The sequence below is a fragment of the Sesamum indicum genome, linkage group LG8, assembly GCF_026168435.1.
Source record: "Sesamum indicum cultivar Baizhima isolate 11 linkage group LG8, ASM2616843v1, whole genome shotgun sequence".
NCBI lineage: Eukaryota > Viridiplantae > Streptophyta > Magnoliopsida > Lamiales > Pedaliaceae > Sesamum > Sesamum indicum.
The window spans coordinates 4,159,583-4,177,487 of record NC_142664.1 but is presented as its reverse complement, the minus strand read 5'-3'; the positions used below and the strand labels follow the sequence as shown (position 1 = coordinate 4,177,487).

The 17,905-nt window shown below is 32.3% G+C and overlaps 1 protein-coding gene across 1 annotated transcript; it reads right to left on the bottom strand.

The window, feature by feature from the left end:
• Positions 1-973: 973 nt before the first annotated feature.
• Positions 974-4,276, bottom strand: LOC105167719 (putative mannan endo-1,4-beta-mannosidase 9). The gene is made up of 5 exons (XM_088884320.1): positions 3,720-4,276; positions 3,356-3,550; positions 2,911-3,033; positions 2,466-2,668; positions 974-1,497 (listed from the first exon to the last, which is right to left on the bottom strand). The coding sequence occupies exons 1-5, from the start codon at positions 4,041-4,043 to the stop codon at positions 1,140-1,142; spliced, it is 1,203 nt and encodes a 400-aa protein (XP_088740446.1). The 5' UTR covers positions 4,044-4,276; the 3' UTR covers positions 974-1,139.
• Between the last annotated feature and the right edge of the window lie 13,629 nt (positions 4,277-17,905).

Genomic DNA, 17,905 nt, shown 5'->3' with positions numbered 1-17,905 from the left:
GGCAATTCTATTCTTATTGCAACTTTCCTAATCAATAGAATCCCAACACAAACACTAAACTGGCTTGTCCTTTTCCAAGTATTGTTTGGCATCCCACCTTCATATGATCATTTGAGGACTTTAGGATGCCTTTGCTTTGCCTTTGACCTTGATTCCCATAAGTCCAAATTCCATAAAAGAGCACACACGTTGTTCATTTCTTGGGTATGCCATGAATAAAAGGGTCTAGAAGTATGATTTGGATACTCATACCACTTTTACATCCAGAGATGTCATATTTCATGAGGACATTTTTCCTTATGCAGTTAATTATTCTCCTCCTCCCAGTTGTCCTCTCCCTATAGTTCCTGCACACTCAGATCACTCCCCTCAGCCTCTTTTTGGTCTCTCTTAAAATGCTGATCCTGCCTCTTGTTTCAATCTTGCTTGTTCTCTACCTCTTAGGGGGTCAAACAGGACCACTCGCAAACTTGCTTAGTTCACTGATTTCATGAGTTATCTTCATAATCCTTCCTTATTCCTCTCCAACAACACTGCATATATGTTTTTTGTGGTTTCTTTGTCAGTTTTGCAGGAGCCCAAGTTTTTTGAAGAGGTTGTTGAGCACTTAGAATGGAGAGAAGCCATGAAGACTAAGATTCTTGCCTTAGAGAAGAAACACTTGGAAGTTGACTGCAATTCCGACAAGTAAGAAGGGTATTAGCTGCAAATGGGTATATAACATCAAATTACGGGCAGATAGCCACAACACTAACATCACGTGCCATTTCGGTCAAATAATTAAAGATGGAATAATATTGTACAAAAATACAAAAGTATGAGATTAAAATTAACTATTTTCAAAAATATGGGAGGAAACGTGTAAATGACCCTATAGCTTGAAACTATTATTGCAATTAACTCTTAAAATTGAACATGAGCAAAATTGCTACCCCTAAACCACATTTGCACTTATTTGAATCCTTGAACCCAATTTAAAATATAAAAATAATAGCATTACACTGAATTAATTCATTATTACTGCAACATTGCCATTACACTGAATTAATTTATTATTTCTAAAAGCCCATTACATAAATTATTAGCCAACTAAATAATAATGCCAATAGCATTTGATTTTTCCAATGGAATTTAATTAATTATTGGTTGAGAGAAGAAATGCGACGAGATTGCTGATTGATGACACCAACAGTAGTCGGACTTTGCTCCAACACGACTTCATAACCATCGCTCCAATTCTCCATCCCCTCGGCCATCACTTGCCAGAAGAGTGCACCTCCGCACGGGCCCCGCCTCCTTGCGCACCCATACACCCTGTTGAATATCAGCCCGAAGTACCTATCCCGGGCCTTGACTGTGTAGCCCGACGACCTTGAAGACTTTCCGAACTCACTCACCACCAGTGGCTTTTTGAGGATCGAGTTGGAATCGTTTATGTGTGTTTGAATCCATTTCTCGACAAATGCACCTTGAGCCTCGTCGTCTGAACCAGGGACCCTAAAACATGCACAACCCATTAATATTTATTGATTTTATATAAATATCTTTAAAAAATAATAAAAAATTTTAAATGTTGTGTTAATATTTTTAGATGTATTTAATATACGTATACAATAGTGTAGACATGCATATTACATTATGGATTTAAATAATTGGATATGTTAAACAAATTGATATATATAAATATCACGTAATTAAAAATTTGGATCTGTACATACACAACCGTATATTTATACTTATTAATTTTTTAGGTACGTATTAATTATATATAGAGAAAAATTGTATTTTTAGTCCCATATGTTAGGGTCTTTTTTAATTTAGTCACATTTGTTAATTTATTGTCACATCGCATTCCATAAACTGAAAAATTCCTGTCAGAAAATACACTAAATTAAGAAAATTTTCAATTTATAGGATGCAATATGAAAAAATCATAATAAATAGAATTAATTAAAAGAACGTTGACATATAGGACAAATAAACGTAATTTTCCCTTGTATACGTACACTAGTAATCATGGTAAGTATAAAATAAAATACTGAGCTAATTATTTCTTTTTGTAAATTTACTATTAGGATTTATACCATTTTATGGATTTATTTTAATCATGATAAAGCGCAAAATAATTATAAAATGAAATATGATAATTAGATAAATAAGAAAAGCATGGCAATGTTGAAACGACGGAACATATATATGTTGGTTAATTCATACTGAATTTGTTAGAGAACACTTTTCAATTATAAAAGTGTATATATTCGATTTTCCTACGTTACTGAAAACACATGCAAATTACGGACACACAATCCATTACTATAAAGATGTTGAATGAAACTAACAATTTGGACTTTCTTTAGTTTCTACGTATTTGACATATGCAAGAAAAGGTAATTATACGTATACATAAAAAATAAATAAAATCATACATATGCATGCGATGTAGATTAGAGTATGTATGTATGTACCATTGATCAGGGTAGAGATGAATTGTGGTGAAGTCGATTTGAGGAATACGATTATTGGCAATGAAATCAGTCCCAACTTCATAACCAGGATTATTTTGTTTCTTTTCGGGCATTGACTCCCCATAGAACCCTTCCATCCCGATTTCTAGGAGATGGTTCTTGTCCATCGATTTCAGGTATGCTGACATTTCCGCCACCCAATCCTAAGATTGATCACCAACAATATGTTGATAATTTAATTATTATAGTTTTGAATGAATCTCACGATTCTGTTCTAAAAAAATAGTCCGCTATGGAAAGAGACATCGGGATTTATAAGCAATTGAAACTCCTCATATGTGAGATAAAGCAGCATCAATTCTTTGTGTGCATATATATATATATATATTGAGAGAGAGAGAGAGAGAGAGAGAGAGAGAGAGAGAGAGAGAGAGAGAGAGGTAACCTGAATAGGTTTTCCAGAGAGGTCAGATTGGCAACGAGGTTCGTTCATGAGCTCCCATGCAAATATGGTGGGATCGTCTTTGTAAGCTACCCCAGTTATTGTATTGACTCTATTCAGCACAGCCTGCACCACTCCACGTCATCAATTTTAATTTATTGTCAAATTAATTAAAAAAATTAAAATTAAAGAACATATTCCTTTGATATTTTCAAAGATCTAAGTCTTTTATTAAACATACATTTATAATTATTGGATAATATGCATAGATATTTGGATGTATCAATTACCTACCTTTTAATTAAAGCTATTTTCTTCCTTTCGTCAATTGTGATCTCTAGCACGTTTACAATTTTTAACAAAGTTCAATTACAAATACTGGATAATGTTCTGATGACCAGCCGATGGGTGGCATGAGATTTCCCCATGACAACATAAATTTTCATACCTTGATGTGATTTTTGTAGTAGTTTTTCACAATAGTATTTGTGAAGAACTCATCCTCGTTGTCCAAGTATTGTCCCCTCTCTCTCGCCCATTGCACATATTGTTTTTTCCCTCCAAAACCTTCCCAGTTGTTCACCAAACTCAAAATTAGATAAATCCCATATTTTTTTGCTTCGGACACCACAAAATCCAAACCCTGAAAAACATAACAACCATAAATCATTAATTTATTACATACAACAACTGCTTAAATTCCGTTATATTCTTACAATACTTTAAAACGTTAAGATCGAAAACAATCACATCATGTATGTACGATAAGTTTGTTGACCTACGACCTAATGCAGCCTATGGCCACTTCGTACCTTGAACATATCCTCATTATATGAGCCAGGAGCCGTCTGGAGAGCCCTATAGCCACCGTCGCTAAAAGCCCACGTCCTCGCAACATTCATTCCATACTTGGCAGCTTGCGCAAACGTATCAGACACCTTAACCCTAGTCGATGGGTCCGATGCCATGTACATTAGCCAGTAAGAATTGAAGCCATTGAAGTAGAAAGGCCTCCCGTTGACGACAAACTGGCTGCCCCTCGTACCCACAAAACCACCTCGGACCGCCCTCCCCTCGGTACAAGCCACCAAAAGGGCTGCAAGAACCAAACTCATACCCAAAATTTTTCCCCACATATTGGACCAACTAATTATGTTATATATCAGTACCTATGTTATTGTTTCTCTGATGTTGTCTGAATTTGTGTGTGTAGTTGGATATATATATATGGGGGAAGATTGATGATAGTGATCAAGAATGAGAAGTAAGGATATTGGGGGTTATGGGTATGTACACATTGATGAGGATGGGTTATTGCTTTTGCTGACGGTTCAAAGTGCAAAACAGATTTCTGCATACTGATTAGATGTATCATTTTGGAGATTCTTGCAGTTACATATATAAAAGGTTGTAAGGAGAATAAAAGTAGATGGATGCATGAAAAGGGAGTTAGGTTTTGCCCATTTCTTGTCGTCTCAAATCTAGTTTAAGTGTATGATGGTAATAATGAATTTGAAATCTGATTTTGTTTCCTTGTTTGGTTTTATATATTTTCTTTGTTCTTGGATTAGAATTTGTTTATTTTGTACAAAGTTATGTAATTATGATTGATTCAAATTTTGTAATAAGAATGTACCCAAAATTTGAATTCAAGATCTCTAAAAGAAAAAATTTGAAATTCAAATTATTGGGATGTTTCTTCGAGAAAACAAAAAATATATCATTTTAGACTATCCTAAATCTAGCCCCAGCTAAAACGGGCCAATATACTCGTATTTATATTTAGGCACATCTACCATCGTGTCAAATTCTTTTATACAGACTTGTAGAATATGATACGAACTATCTAATATTCCGACGTCTATAATTTTTATATTGTGTAACATGTGCATACTGCATGCCACCTGTTATATCATCTATTTCATTTTTCTTGAAATGATTTGTATGCATGATGTGTATATATAAATACAGGATTAAATACATTTTGTATTCTTAAATGATGCATTTTGTCTCATTTACACTATTAAAGTATCAAAGGTAACAAAAACACCCTTGCCAAAATAATTTGACATTGATAAGATTAAAATATCCTTCTCACTTACCCCCTATACTTTTTTATTCTACTTTCTAAAATATATTTTATTAAAATATCTCCCCCAAACTATTTTTAGTGATTCAAAAATTTTCTCATATTTTATTTTAAAAATAATATTTTTAATTTTTAATTTTTTATAAATTATGAATCACAAAAAATATTTATAAGCTCAATATATGCAAATATATTTTACAAAGAAATAAATTATGTTAAAGTACATGTAAATATGTGTCAATACATAATACATATAATATCATAGAAAAAGTATATATGTTATATAACTTATAATTTTTTTTTTGATTACATGTCCACATAATAAATATGTATCACTTAAAAAAATATAGAATATTATGTATATATTTTTCAGTTTATATATGGTCGATGTAATATTTTAAATTTACATTGATAATTTATTTTTGTAAAAGAAGTTCAATATAATAACAACATAGGCAAAAAATATGTAAATTTCTTACCAATTGTGTAGAAACTATAAGAAATATAAATTTATGGACTTGATACAGATTCTATACACAATATAAAAATTATAAATTTTGTGTGGTATTTGTTTTAAATAAATATTTTATAATAATTGAATTATATTTAGGAGAATGATAGTAATAGAGATACTTTAGGGGTGTAAATAATTAAGGGTATTTTAATCACAAAAAAATTAATGTATATCATGCTAGACTATTTTATTACATTTTATAGTTTAGGGGTGTAAATACACTTTATTCATAGTGGAGGGATGCAAAATATATTTAACCCATAAATAAATTAATTAGAATATGTAATAATATTTGAAATGAAAAATTCAATTCTTGGATTCTAAAAGAATTTATGGTATTAGCCATATCTAAACTCATCTTATCCTTCTTAGATATGGTTGTTTCCTTGTGGGTTTTATTTTATTTTTAATATATTTTCTCTATATGTATGGATCAAATTTAAAAATATCAAGAAGTATGAGTCGTGCTACGTCAATATAATATAATTTCATTTACTGATGTGATTAGCGATTACAATGGATCGAATATGGGTCGGACTTAAATTTAGAACCTTACCCACCAAAGTTGTGCTAGTTATATATATATATATATATATATAAAGTACAAATTATTCTATATTCTTATTTTAATTTATAAGAGAATTAAATTTAAGTAATTATATGAGTATGCAATATTCTATAAAAAGTTATAACATATAATATATACGGGATTTATTTTGTTGAAAAAGTTAAAACACTTATCGCGTACAAAATTTGTGTCATTCTCCCAAAACAGGCCATATCATTAGTTTCATATCCTAAAGTTCAATATCAATCGTAGTAAATATATAAATATATATATATATATATAATTTTTTTTTCTCTTGATATCGAAAAGAATAAATTGTATTTAATTTGATTAAATTCCTTGAACGTGTAAGTAAAATCCAATAATAAGACAACCCAAATCCCATAAACTTCTTGCAACTGGGGATTGTATGAAAACGAGGTAGTTCAAAAAGACAAGTATTTGTACGAGGATAACAATACATCCCATGACGTATATATATAACCAACCGCATGTATTTTTATGAAGTGTACGTACAAGGAAAGAAATTAAATCGTATAACAATAAATTGTTTGATTATGCAAAAATGGTTGCACGAATTGGGAAGTAGCGGTTAAGAGTTAACCCTTTCTAAGAGAGAAGCTACAACAATAGACAGTTAACTATAAATGCACCTATCTTTTATATTCAGTTTTCAATATTGTAAGAATTTCTCTTTTTTTTTGTTGTCTAAATTCTAATAAACTGCTAAAATGTTTTGAATTTCGAGAAATATACGAAATAAAACAAAAATATTGGGGTTCTTCAAAAACACTTCTGTATATGCATGCTCGGATGGTTTCTGCGAATTGTAAACAATATTTTATATCATTTTATTAAAATTCAAATGTCTATATGTTTTTTTTTATTTCTACAAAAAGATTCAGAATATTTAGATAAATTAAGAATTTAAATTTATTATTATTTCTACTTTTATATATTTATTCTTATAAATTATTTCAATTGTAAGTTTCAAGTTATTTATATATCTATATATTACTCATTGTAAATTTTTTGAATTATTTATAATTATTTATTTATTTATTTTTCTAAAAACACATGCTTTGGCATGAGGTATTTACAAGTGTGGTATTAATTTATAAATGATATTCACAAGTCGTCCTTAAATTAAGTTTTCGAACTTGGATTTTACTAGGATATTATTTCATAATGGTTTTACTTTAGAATTAATTCATAAAAATAATTAATTAATACTGTAAGTATGTATAATTTATTGTCAATTATATATTTGATGTGTATATGGCCCAAGAAAAAAATTACAGTCTAAATCAGGCTCACCAGCCCATGATGAGAACGGCTCGCTGGAAGATATTACCTTTTGACTACTAGAGATGCCCCCCCCCCCCTTCCAGGATCTTGGAGTCTGGGTCCCTCCAGTGCGACCCCTCAACACATGGGTCCTCATGAGTTTACTAAACATGATGTTCTTTGCAAACAAACAAAAGAGTTAATACTTTAGAAAATACAAGAAAGAAGATGCAACAGCAAGCAAAAAAACAAATACCCAAAAAATTCCCTAAATGTTCCTTTGAAAGGCCAAGCCAAAGTGCTCTAAAAGCCTCTCATCAATGTGGGACCGCAATCTAGCCAGCACAGAAGACATAGCTGTTGTTCTTGGCCCTACATGTACAAGAGGTGCGGTGTCTTGAAACTACTGGCATAGGAAAGACCAAGCATGAGGGGAAAATACATAAAAATGGCTATTTTTTTAGTGCTTGAAAGGATTAGGAGGCAATAAGGACACCCCCTTTATAGGAACAAAACATAGAAATCCTTTCTCATCCCACTTAAGATGACAACATTTAGAAAAAACGTGTATTGTTACAAGGGTACCATTAAAACGAAAAATTGTAAAAAAACCCAGCCAAAATTTTGAGGGAGTTTGAAACCAATTGGTTTAGAGAAATCTGAAAAAGATGGGTGACTTTCGAATACAAGAGGGGAACAAAGAAACGTAAACCTGAGCGTAACTATGCAGCGAAGAAACATAAACAATTAAGAGGATGATGGAAGGGACGACTCGTTAGACAAAGAGTATATACAACGAAAGAAGGGGGGACGTAAAATTTTTGTAGCAACAGGTCTATGGAGGAGGTCTTCAGAGTAGAAGACTCCTAGTCTATCAGCGACTGGGGAAACCTCTCCTATTCCTGGAGAGACCTCCTCTCCTCTTTTCTAGGAGGAGCTTGTCCTCTCCAAAGGAGGACCCAAGTGTCCTTTCTTCCTCCACAAGGGACCTTGGCTCCCTCTCCTCTTTAGGCAAAGAACCCTCGCCCTAGTCCTCCCCTGACTTCTCGTCAGTATCCTTATCTATCGAACGTCTGGCAACAGTTGTGGCCTATCTCATGCTCCTCCTTTGGCCCCTGGCGAAGCGGGCAAGACAGGGTCTGTCTTCCTAGAGGTGGCCTCAGAGGGATAATCGCCCAGAAAAGTTTCTTTAAGGAAACACACAATTTCACAAAAGAAGACATGTTTGAGAAAAGATGAACCTTAGGAAGAAGGGAGAAGAATATTTACAAGAAACAAAGACGGAAAAACCTTGTGCTTCAAAAAGGAATTTTCGAGAGAAGAGGATAGAAGAAGATCAGGATTAGCCAAAGATAATGGCTGAAGGAGTTAACCCCACGTTCCTCTAGTAATTGCTTGGATGAGAGCGGTTATCACGTGCATGGGAGGATATTCCCAAATGCGGCCTCAGTAGTTACGCAAACGACTCCTGCCCTTACCATAACTACGGTTATCAAATCAATTTGACAAAAACTAAGATGCGCTTTCTCAAAAATTGCAGAAAGCGGTCGAAAGGAACAGACACTAGGGTATTGAACGGGTTCCTTCTTTTCGCACTACAAGGGCTCCTACTCTAAGGAGTTAGGGGACATCCTTCCTCCTTATAGTGGGGGACTGAATGATGTGTATGACCCAAAAGCATTTGGCCCAAGAAGAGATTTATAACCCAAATCAGGCCCACTAGCCCATAATAAGGACGGCCCGCTGAAAGATTACCAAACTCGACCCAAGAGTGAAGCCCAGTACAGACCTGCTTTCCAAGCCCCGCCTAGAAGAAGGAGGTGCCCCCAAGGCTCTAGACTCCTTGCAGAGTATGAGTCCTTATATAAAAAGAGTCTTCTTCCAACAAAAAAATGTGCTGATCAAGCTAGATATAAGATGAAATCGTGTCTTATCCTTAGTTTTTTTGCATTTTTTTTAGATATAGGTAACGTGCAGAGTCCCCACAAAAAGGGGCGTTTTCTCTATAAATACAGGCAGCAACCCCCAACAGGGACACATTCAAGAATCTAGAAATTGTCTTGCTATTTTGCTACAACTCTCAACTCGTGCTCTAACCATATTTTGCATACAAAATTTTTATTTTTATCTCAATTTCTCATACGATTTATTTTTTCACTTATTTATTCCTAAATTTGGAACTAACTTGAACGTTAGAGTGCTAATTTATTTTTCTGCAGATCCAATTTCTCAAGTTATTTTGCTCAATCAGCCTAAATTCATTGTCAAGGTCCAAGATCGTTGGACTCGTGCTAAAATTGCATGCATCATATTGACATGTGTTTTTCATTAATTTTATATTTTTATAAAATAAAATATTAATTGATGAATAAATTAAATATTGCCATGTATAAAATTGAAGTAGTCAAGAAAATTTAAATCTTTGGGCTAAATAGCATAAAATTCTTCTGTGTTTTAAAAGTTTTATTAAAATTCCGCTGTATTTTTATAATAGGCGAAGAACCACCCTCTATTTTATTAAACATAGCTTACTTGCCCATTTTCGTTAAATTGACTTAAATGGGTTAACTGCTTTTTCATATGACCGCTAACCCTTTTTTATTATATTATATTTTTATTATAGTGACTATTGAATCTTCTTTGATTAAATAATGATTGTCAACTATAATAAATTAATTTCAATTGTTAGATTTTAAAATATGAAAAGTTTGAATTCAACAAATTATTTAATTTATATTATATATATAATTTAAAATTATTATTATATATAAAAAAATTAAAAAGAACCCTACTCCACCCCCTGTCTATCCCCTCCACAACCACCGCCACCCTCACCCTACCCTCTCCCCCACACCATCCTCTACCCTCGCCGTTGATGTTATTCTTGCAAATGGGGACGACGTCCCTACGCCGTCGCTCCCAACTCTAGCAATGGCGACCTAGATTAAGAAAGAAGGGCGATGACAACGATGGTCGACAACAACGTCACCGCCGTCCCTAATTTTCAAAAAATTTTGAATTAATTTAATTATATTAATTAAATATATATTTTAATTAATTAAAAATAAATTTATATAATTATAATATTTATTGTACTTAATTAATTTCATTATATATTTAGTTAATTTTAAATAATTGTAATAATTATTGTATTTAAATTAATTTAAATATATATTTTAGTAAGTTAAGAATAATTTTAAATAATTGTTATAATTATTGTAATTAATTTATAACTTATAATTATTATAATTTTTTAATATTTATATTCATGTAGATATCTAAATTTTAGTATATTAGTCTTTGTAATGTAATTTTTTTTTGATACTTTGATATTTAATATAAATATATTTTAGGACACAAGAATTTATATATTTAGAAAAGAGAAAAATACAAGAAAAAAATAAAAAAATTCAATTTGACTATAGCAATTTTAGATACAATATAGGGGCATCTTAGTCGAATAAGATAAAAAGAATGTCAAAATACGCAAAAGATCAAGTCCAAATGCACTTCAGGTGCCAGTACCCCATCTTTCGTTAGTTTCTAATGGAAGGGGGGGGGGGATTGTGTTGGATTTATTAAAACACAGGGGTTTTTAGCCTATTTATGAAACACAGGGGAGGGGGTTTTAGCTATTTTCGAAAAATACAGGGGGGTGAAATAGAGTTTAGCCTAAATCTTCACTTACCAACAAAGGAAGCAAATAGCAATGATTTGGTAAATTTATATCACATTTTGTGATTAAGGAAACCAATCATATCGAGCCATGTTATCAAGTCAATATGATAAAGTCTTCCACCTTACAACTATAAATAGGGGTGTTTCATCAATAACTAGACACACAACTAAAGGCACAAGACAAGAGATAAGTGAAGATAAGTCAAGAGACTACTCAAGACACAAAACTCAAGGCGTAAAACAAGAATCAAGTGAGGGCGAGTCAAGAAACACATAATTGAAGAAACAATCAAAATTAGGAGCAAGAGAGCATTCAAGAAGTCCTAAAATCCTCTAAAGTGAAAATTAAGAAAAATCCACTATGTTCAAGGAAAAATCAAGGCGTTCGTTGCGAAAATCATTCAAAATTAACATTTGATTCGTGAAGAAGTCGAAAGACCAGCAAATTAATGTTGTTATGATACAAATCCACCTTGGCGAAAGATCAAATCGTCTAATACACCAAGAAATTTTTGACATAAAATCAAGTTCAATTCCGGAGTAAGTCAAGATACTCTGAATTAATGTTATTGAAGATTAGAGTCAATGTCAAAGGAGATTAAAACGTCAAGTTCTACTTTTGAAATTGCCATCATTAAAGATGGTGTTTTAAAATGAAGAATCAAATATTTTAAGTAGGATTTTTTTTTTTTGGAGTGGTGATGTGTAGATCATATATTTGAGTTGAGAAATGTGAATCTTGTAGTAAAACCAAGATCACAAAAGGCCTCATCCAAATGTTGAAATAAAAATAGAATTGTTAGAATTAATTCACAATGATATTTGTAAACTTGGAAGAATTTTAACTCGTAGAGAAAATCGTTATTTTATCAATTTTATTGAATATTTTTCTAAATATACTTACATTTATTTTGTTTGAGAAGTTTAAGGATTATCTCCATGAAGTTGGAAATCAATTCGGTAAGAAAAATAAAAGAATTAGAAGTGATAGGGGCTGAGAATATGAGTCAAATGAATTTAATTCTTTTCTTACATTTTTCAGAATAATTCATGAAGTTACTCCATCATGTCCTCCTACATCTAATGGTGTAGCTGAAAGGAAAAATAGAACACTATTTGATTTGACAAATGCCTATGTGAGACAAATGCTTATTGAATCTTGTGCACCTTCAAATCTTTGGGTGAAACTATCTTAACTGCTTGTTATGTGTTGAATAGGATGCCACATAAAAAAAATTAAATTAACACCTTCTTGAGGTGTGAAGAGGTTATAAGCCAAAATTGAGATATTTTAGAGTTTGGGATTGTTTAGCCTATGCAAGATTAACAAATCCTAAAATACCTAAATTTGGAGTAAAAGTTACAAATTGTGCTTTTCTTGGTTATGCTTATAATAGTACAGCTTACAGATTTTTAAATCTAGAAGATAATGTGATTATAGAATCAGGTGATGCTATATTTCATGAAGAAAAAAATTTCTATTTAATTCTAAAAATAGTGAGGGTCATAATATTGAAAAGATTATTTTATTTTTACCTAGCTCTTCCACTTAGTTTTGAAAAATGAGGAAAATAATGTTGAACTAAGGAGAAGTAAAAGAGCTAGAGTAGAAAAAGATTTTGGTCCTGATTTTTATATTTTCAATATTGAAAATGACCCTCTTACTTTGAAAGAAATTTTTTTATCACCTGGTGCTATTTTTTGGAAAGAGGCTGTGAATGATGAGGCAGAATCTCTAATTTCAAATAAAACTTGAAAATTAGTGGATTTACCACCGGGTTGTAAAACAATTGGGTGTAAATGGATCCTTAGAAAAAACTTAAAGCCGGATGGTTCAATTGATAAATTCAAAGCTAGATTAGATGCTAAAGGTTTCAAGCAACTTGAAAGTCTATAATTCTTTTATATGTATTCTCCGGTAACTAGAGTGGCATCCATTAGACTTTTAATTGCTTTTGCTGCAATATTTGATTTGCATATCCATCAAATAGATGTAAAAACTGCATTTTTTAATTGAGACTTAAATGAAGAAATTTATATGGACCAACCTGAGGGCTTTGTAGAAGCAAGTTAAGAAAGCAAGGTATGTAAATTAACTAAATCCTTATATTGCTTAAAAAGACACCTAAGCAATGGCATGAAAAATTTGATTCCTACATGATTGAAAATGGTTTTAGACCAAATGAGTGTGGCAAGTGCATCTATCATAAGTCTTGGAATAATTCACATATAATTGTTTACCTCTATGTAGATAATTTGTTGATCTTTTCATCTACTTTGCATGTTATTAAAGAGCAAAAAATATGCTTAGTATTCACTTTGACATGAAGAATCTTGGTGAGACAAACTTTATTTTGGGTATAAAAATTACGAAAATGTGTGATGGTGTTTTCCTTGACCAGTCGCATTATGTTGATAAACTTTTGAGAAAGTACAACTTTATTGATTGTAAGCATGTTAGAACTCCTTTTGATCGCAAGTATTCACTTATTTCCAATTGAAAACGATGATGCTATGATAAATCAAAAGTAGTATGCTAGTTTAATTGGAAGCTTGAGATATGCAACTAATTGCACTAGGCCTGATATTGCCTATGTTGTAGGAGTACTTAGCAAGTTTACAAGCAAACTAGACATTGAATGTTGGCATGCTATAACAAGAGTTATGATTTATTTACTTGGTACAAAAAACTGTGGCTTGTTCTATAAAAAATACCCTGTTGTACTTGAAGGTTTTTTTGAGGCTGATTGAATCACCTTATTTTGGGTGGTGCTGCTATTTGTTGGAAGTCGAAAATGTAAAAAATATTGCTAATGGAGGTTGAGCTTATTGCTTCAGCTTCAGCTAGTGAGGAAGCAAATTGGTTGAGAGACTTATTATTTCAAATGCCATATTTTGGAAAACCAATCGTTCCAATTTTAATTTATTGTGGCAGCACCGCTGCGATTGGTAGAGTACAAAACCACTATTCTAATAGTAAATCCAGACCTATAAGAAGGAAACACAGTATTGTGAGATCATACTTGATAAGTGGTAATATCAGTGTTGATTATGTTAATCTTGTGATAATCTTACAGATCCATTAACCATGGCTTTAGCAAGAGAAAGGGTCTGGAACACATCAAGGCGGATGGGGTTAAAGCCCATACAATCATAATGTATGAGAAAACCTAACCTGGGGACTAAAGATCCTGTAACCAGGTTCAATTGAAAAAATGAATCATATGATGGTTTATTTCGAAATGCACTACTCCAAGTGCGATTGCTATAATATATACTTCCTCGACCACTTTAAGACAGATCGATCTTAAGAAGATCATAGCTTACTCCTCAGTAGCTCATATGAATCTGGTGACTATTGGTATGTTTAGTCGGGCGACGGCCGTTAGGTCACCTATTTTGAGTTATGGACACACAAGGCCAAAACATGTGTGCCGGGCGTGCGTTAATTATTTTTCATCCCTATGATATGAGTGCATTTATCTTGTAAGGATTTGTGGAGGTTGAGTTTATTAACTCTTAACGAAAATCTGTAGCTCGAATGAGTGGGGTGTCAGAATTACATGAGCACCCTTGACAGATTTCACCTATATGAGTGTGGAAGTAGGCTGCTTCCTATGAGAATTGAGCTTATTCTAAAAACCACTCATGAAAATCGGGATAGCACAAGGCGATAATGTCCTAGCTAATAAAGCTCATGTTAACACCTTGACTGTTATGTGTGTGCAGTGATACTTTATTTCCCTTAAGCAGTCATAGTTTAAGATTAAGACCGCTACTAACTCTGGGATAGAGGTTACTTTTTCACTAAGTGGAGGTTCAATGCAGAGCACACCTTCATTATGCATAATAGTCTCCCTTCAACTAATATACTCTCTTTAATTTTAATATTAAAATGAGTGGGGGATTGTTAGTATATATATCAATAAATATTGTCTTTTAATATTTAAATTGAAATGTATGTCTCTTCATATTCCTCCTAGTGAAATTGAGGTTAGTGGATGTTTATGGTCATAATGTCTGTAATAATATTTCTTTAATACCATCATCCCACTACTAAACCATATTCATACACATTACTGTCCATTTATCACCATTTTCTATTACATAATTGTCCACTAATTCACATTAAGATGGTGGACGATTTCTACACCTATAAAAGGGGATCATTCTACTTATTTTGCGACACACATATACTACACACAATTATAAGAGAGAGTTATATTAGTTGTTGGAAGGTGTTCTTTTCTGGTGGAGCTTTGGATTCTACTACTTGTCCAAATTGAGTTAGAGCCATACGACATGTGTCGGGTTGATGTATCCTGGAGAGAACAACTCAAGAGTGATATTGTTTGATCAGAAAGAAGTTTGCTGCAGTGGAATTGAATCTCCTTAAAAAGAGCAACATATCCGCGCCTTAACCTGAATTTTTTTTTTAAACTGTAAATTATTATTTTTACAACAAAAGTATTAGATTTTTCTTTTCAAATACAAATTTATGGAGAGTGTTTGGAATGCTTGAGCATCAAGTTCAACAGAAGCAATGTGCATATATGCTTATCTTTAGTTATTTTCTTTTGAAATGTTTAGTGGTTTTATATTGAACAAATTCTAAATATAGTTTTTGTTGTTTTATCTTTATTAATTAATCTTATATATATCCAACAGTTATGTGATATTCCAAATCATGATATATTAGTTCAATAAATTAGTTATGACTGAATCATTTAGGAATCTGTAAATCATGTGCACTCTAATTAAAAATGTAAAATTTTATTTTGTTTACAATGAATAGAATTTTTGTGCTTATTTAAACATAAACTTAAAATATTATGCTAACAGGGATCGCGTGCAACGACGATTAGCAAAGACATAAAAAGGAAAAGGGAAAATCATACTACTTCAAGAGTTTTTCAAAATTAAAATAATTTGCATACTTAATAAACAACAAAAAACACACATTATAAAATGATACTGCAAGTAAAAATCAATAATATAACCAAAAAAATTATTTTTAGCCATGTTGAAAGTTCTGTTTATACTTATCAAGTTCTGCTCGTATTTATCCTTTTGTTCTCAGGATTTGTTTTTTATTAGTATTCTAATATTTAATTTTTGTTAAGTCTGTTGCCAACTAGAGTTCAAAGTAAGTTAGTTTTCTTCTTTAACTAGAACTCTATTCTTTATATATAGTTTCACATCTCTGTAATTTTAGAAACTAGAGAGTTTAGATGAATAAAGTAATTGAGTTTTTAGATGAATAAAGCCTAGTTTTTTTCTTCTCTAATTTATTGCCATGAATATACTCTGTTCCCCACACTTCAAATTTTAACATGGTATCAGAGCGGGTTTCACAAAAAAAAAAAAAAAAGAGAGCCCTTTGAAACCCTAGCACACTGCCGCTGACATACTTGCTCGCTGCCTTTGGAACCCTAGCACGCCTCCGTTGGCATACTTATTCGCTGCCTTTGAAACCCTACAGTGCCGCCGCATGAAACTGAGTTCATCGACGGGACTTCGACAAAATTGATCTATGAGCCTTTGTGGCTTTGAATATTAGTAGAGCCTTTGTGATTCTATGAGCCATTATGGCTTTGAATATTGGTAGAGTCTTTGTGTTTTCAATATCGGTAGTGCCTTTGTGGTTCTATGAGCCTTTGTGGATTTGAATATTGGTAGGGCCTTTGTGGTTCTATGAGCTTTTGTGGCTTTGAATATTTGTGGAGCTTTTGTGGTTCCATAAGCTTTTGTGGCTTTGAATATTGGTGGAGCCTTTATGGTTCTATAAGCCTTTGTGGCTTTGAGTGATTTGTACAACCGTGAAGTGGTTGTGGCCTTTGGTCTTAGTAGGCCTTAGGTTTTTAGTCTTCTGAGCCTTCATTCTGTTCCTTGTCTCCGTTTTGCTACCCATTCCCTTATGATGCGATAACAATGCTGCCATCCTGATGCAACCTACTACTGATTTTGGACGATTCCTTTGCAAGCTGGGCCTCACTTTCTTGGCTCCATCTTGAGGTGGGGCTGTTGAAAGTTTTGCTTATATTTATCAAGTTCTGCTTGTACTTATCCTTTTGTTCTCAAGATTTGTTTTTTATTAGTATTCCAGTATTTAATTTTTGTTAAGTCTGTTGCCAACTAGAGTTCAAAGTGAGTTAGTTTTCTTTTTTAGCTACAACTCTATTCTTTATATATAGTTTCACATCTCTGTAATTTTAGAAACTAGAGAGTTTAGATGAAAAAAGTACTTGAGTTTTTAAATGAATAAAGCCTAGTTTTCTCCTTCTCTAATTTATTGCCATGAATATACTCTATTCCCCACACTTCAAATTTTAACAAGCCATGGTTTAAAAATGATGGTTTTCCACTTTTCTTGAAATTTTAATTTCCAAAAATAAATAAATAAATAAACTTCTTCCAAGTTGTAGTCAGTGTCAGTCACACCTTAGACACTATTTCCAGCAACAATCCTTTGGCAAAAAAGACCAACAAAAATTGATCAATAGGAGACGACAAGAAAGAGGAAAACTGAAACATTAAGGAAAGAGATAAATAGAGAGAGGAGCCGTTGGTGCCGGAAACTTGAGGCGATGAGGAGTTTACAAAGAAAGAAGAGTCTAATTTAGGAGCAAAAAACAAAGGAGTTTTTCTATGGGGACTCTTTTGTCTTTTTAAAATTTTATTTATTTTTCCTTCTTTTTTGGCTGGATGAATAAAGGGTGTTTTTGTATTTTCACACTTCTCCAGCAAGCATTGTAATGATTTACAACCTTTAGAGAAGATAAATATCATTTTCTATTTAATAGAGATATATTTATAATTATACTAAATTTACGGACGTGTATGTAATTCATTCTATAAATAA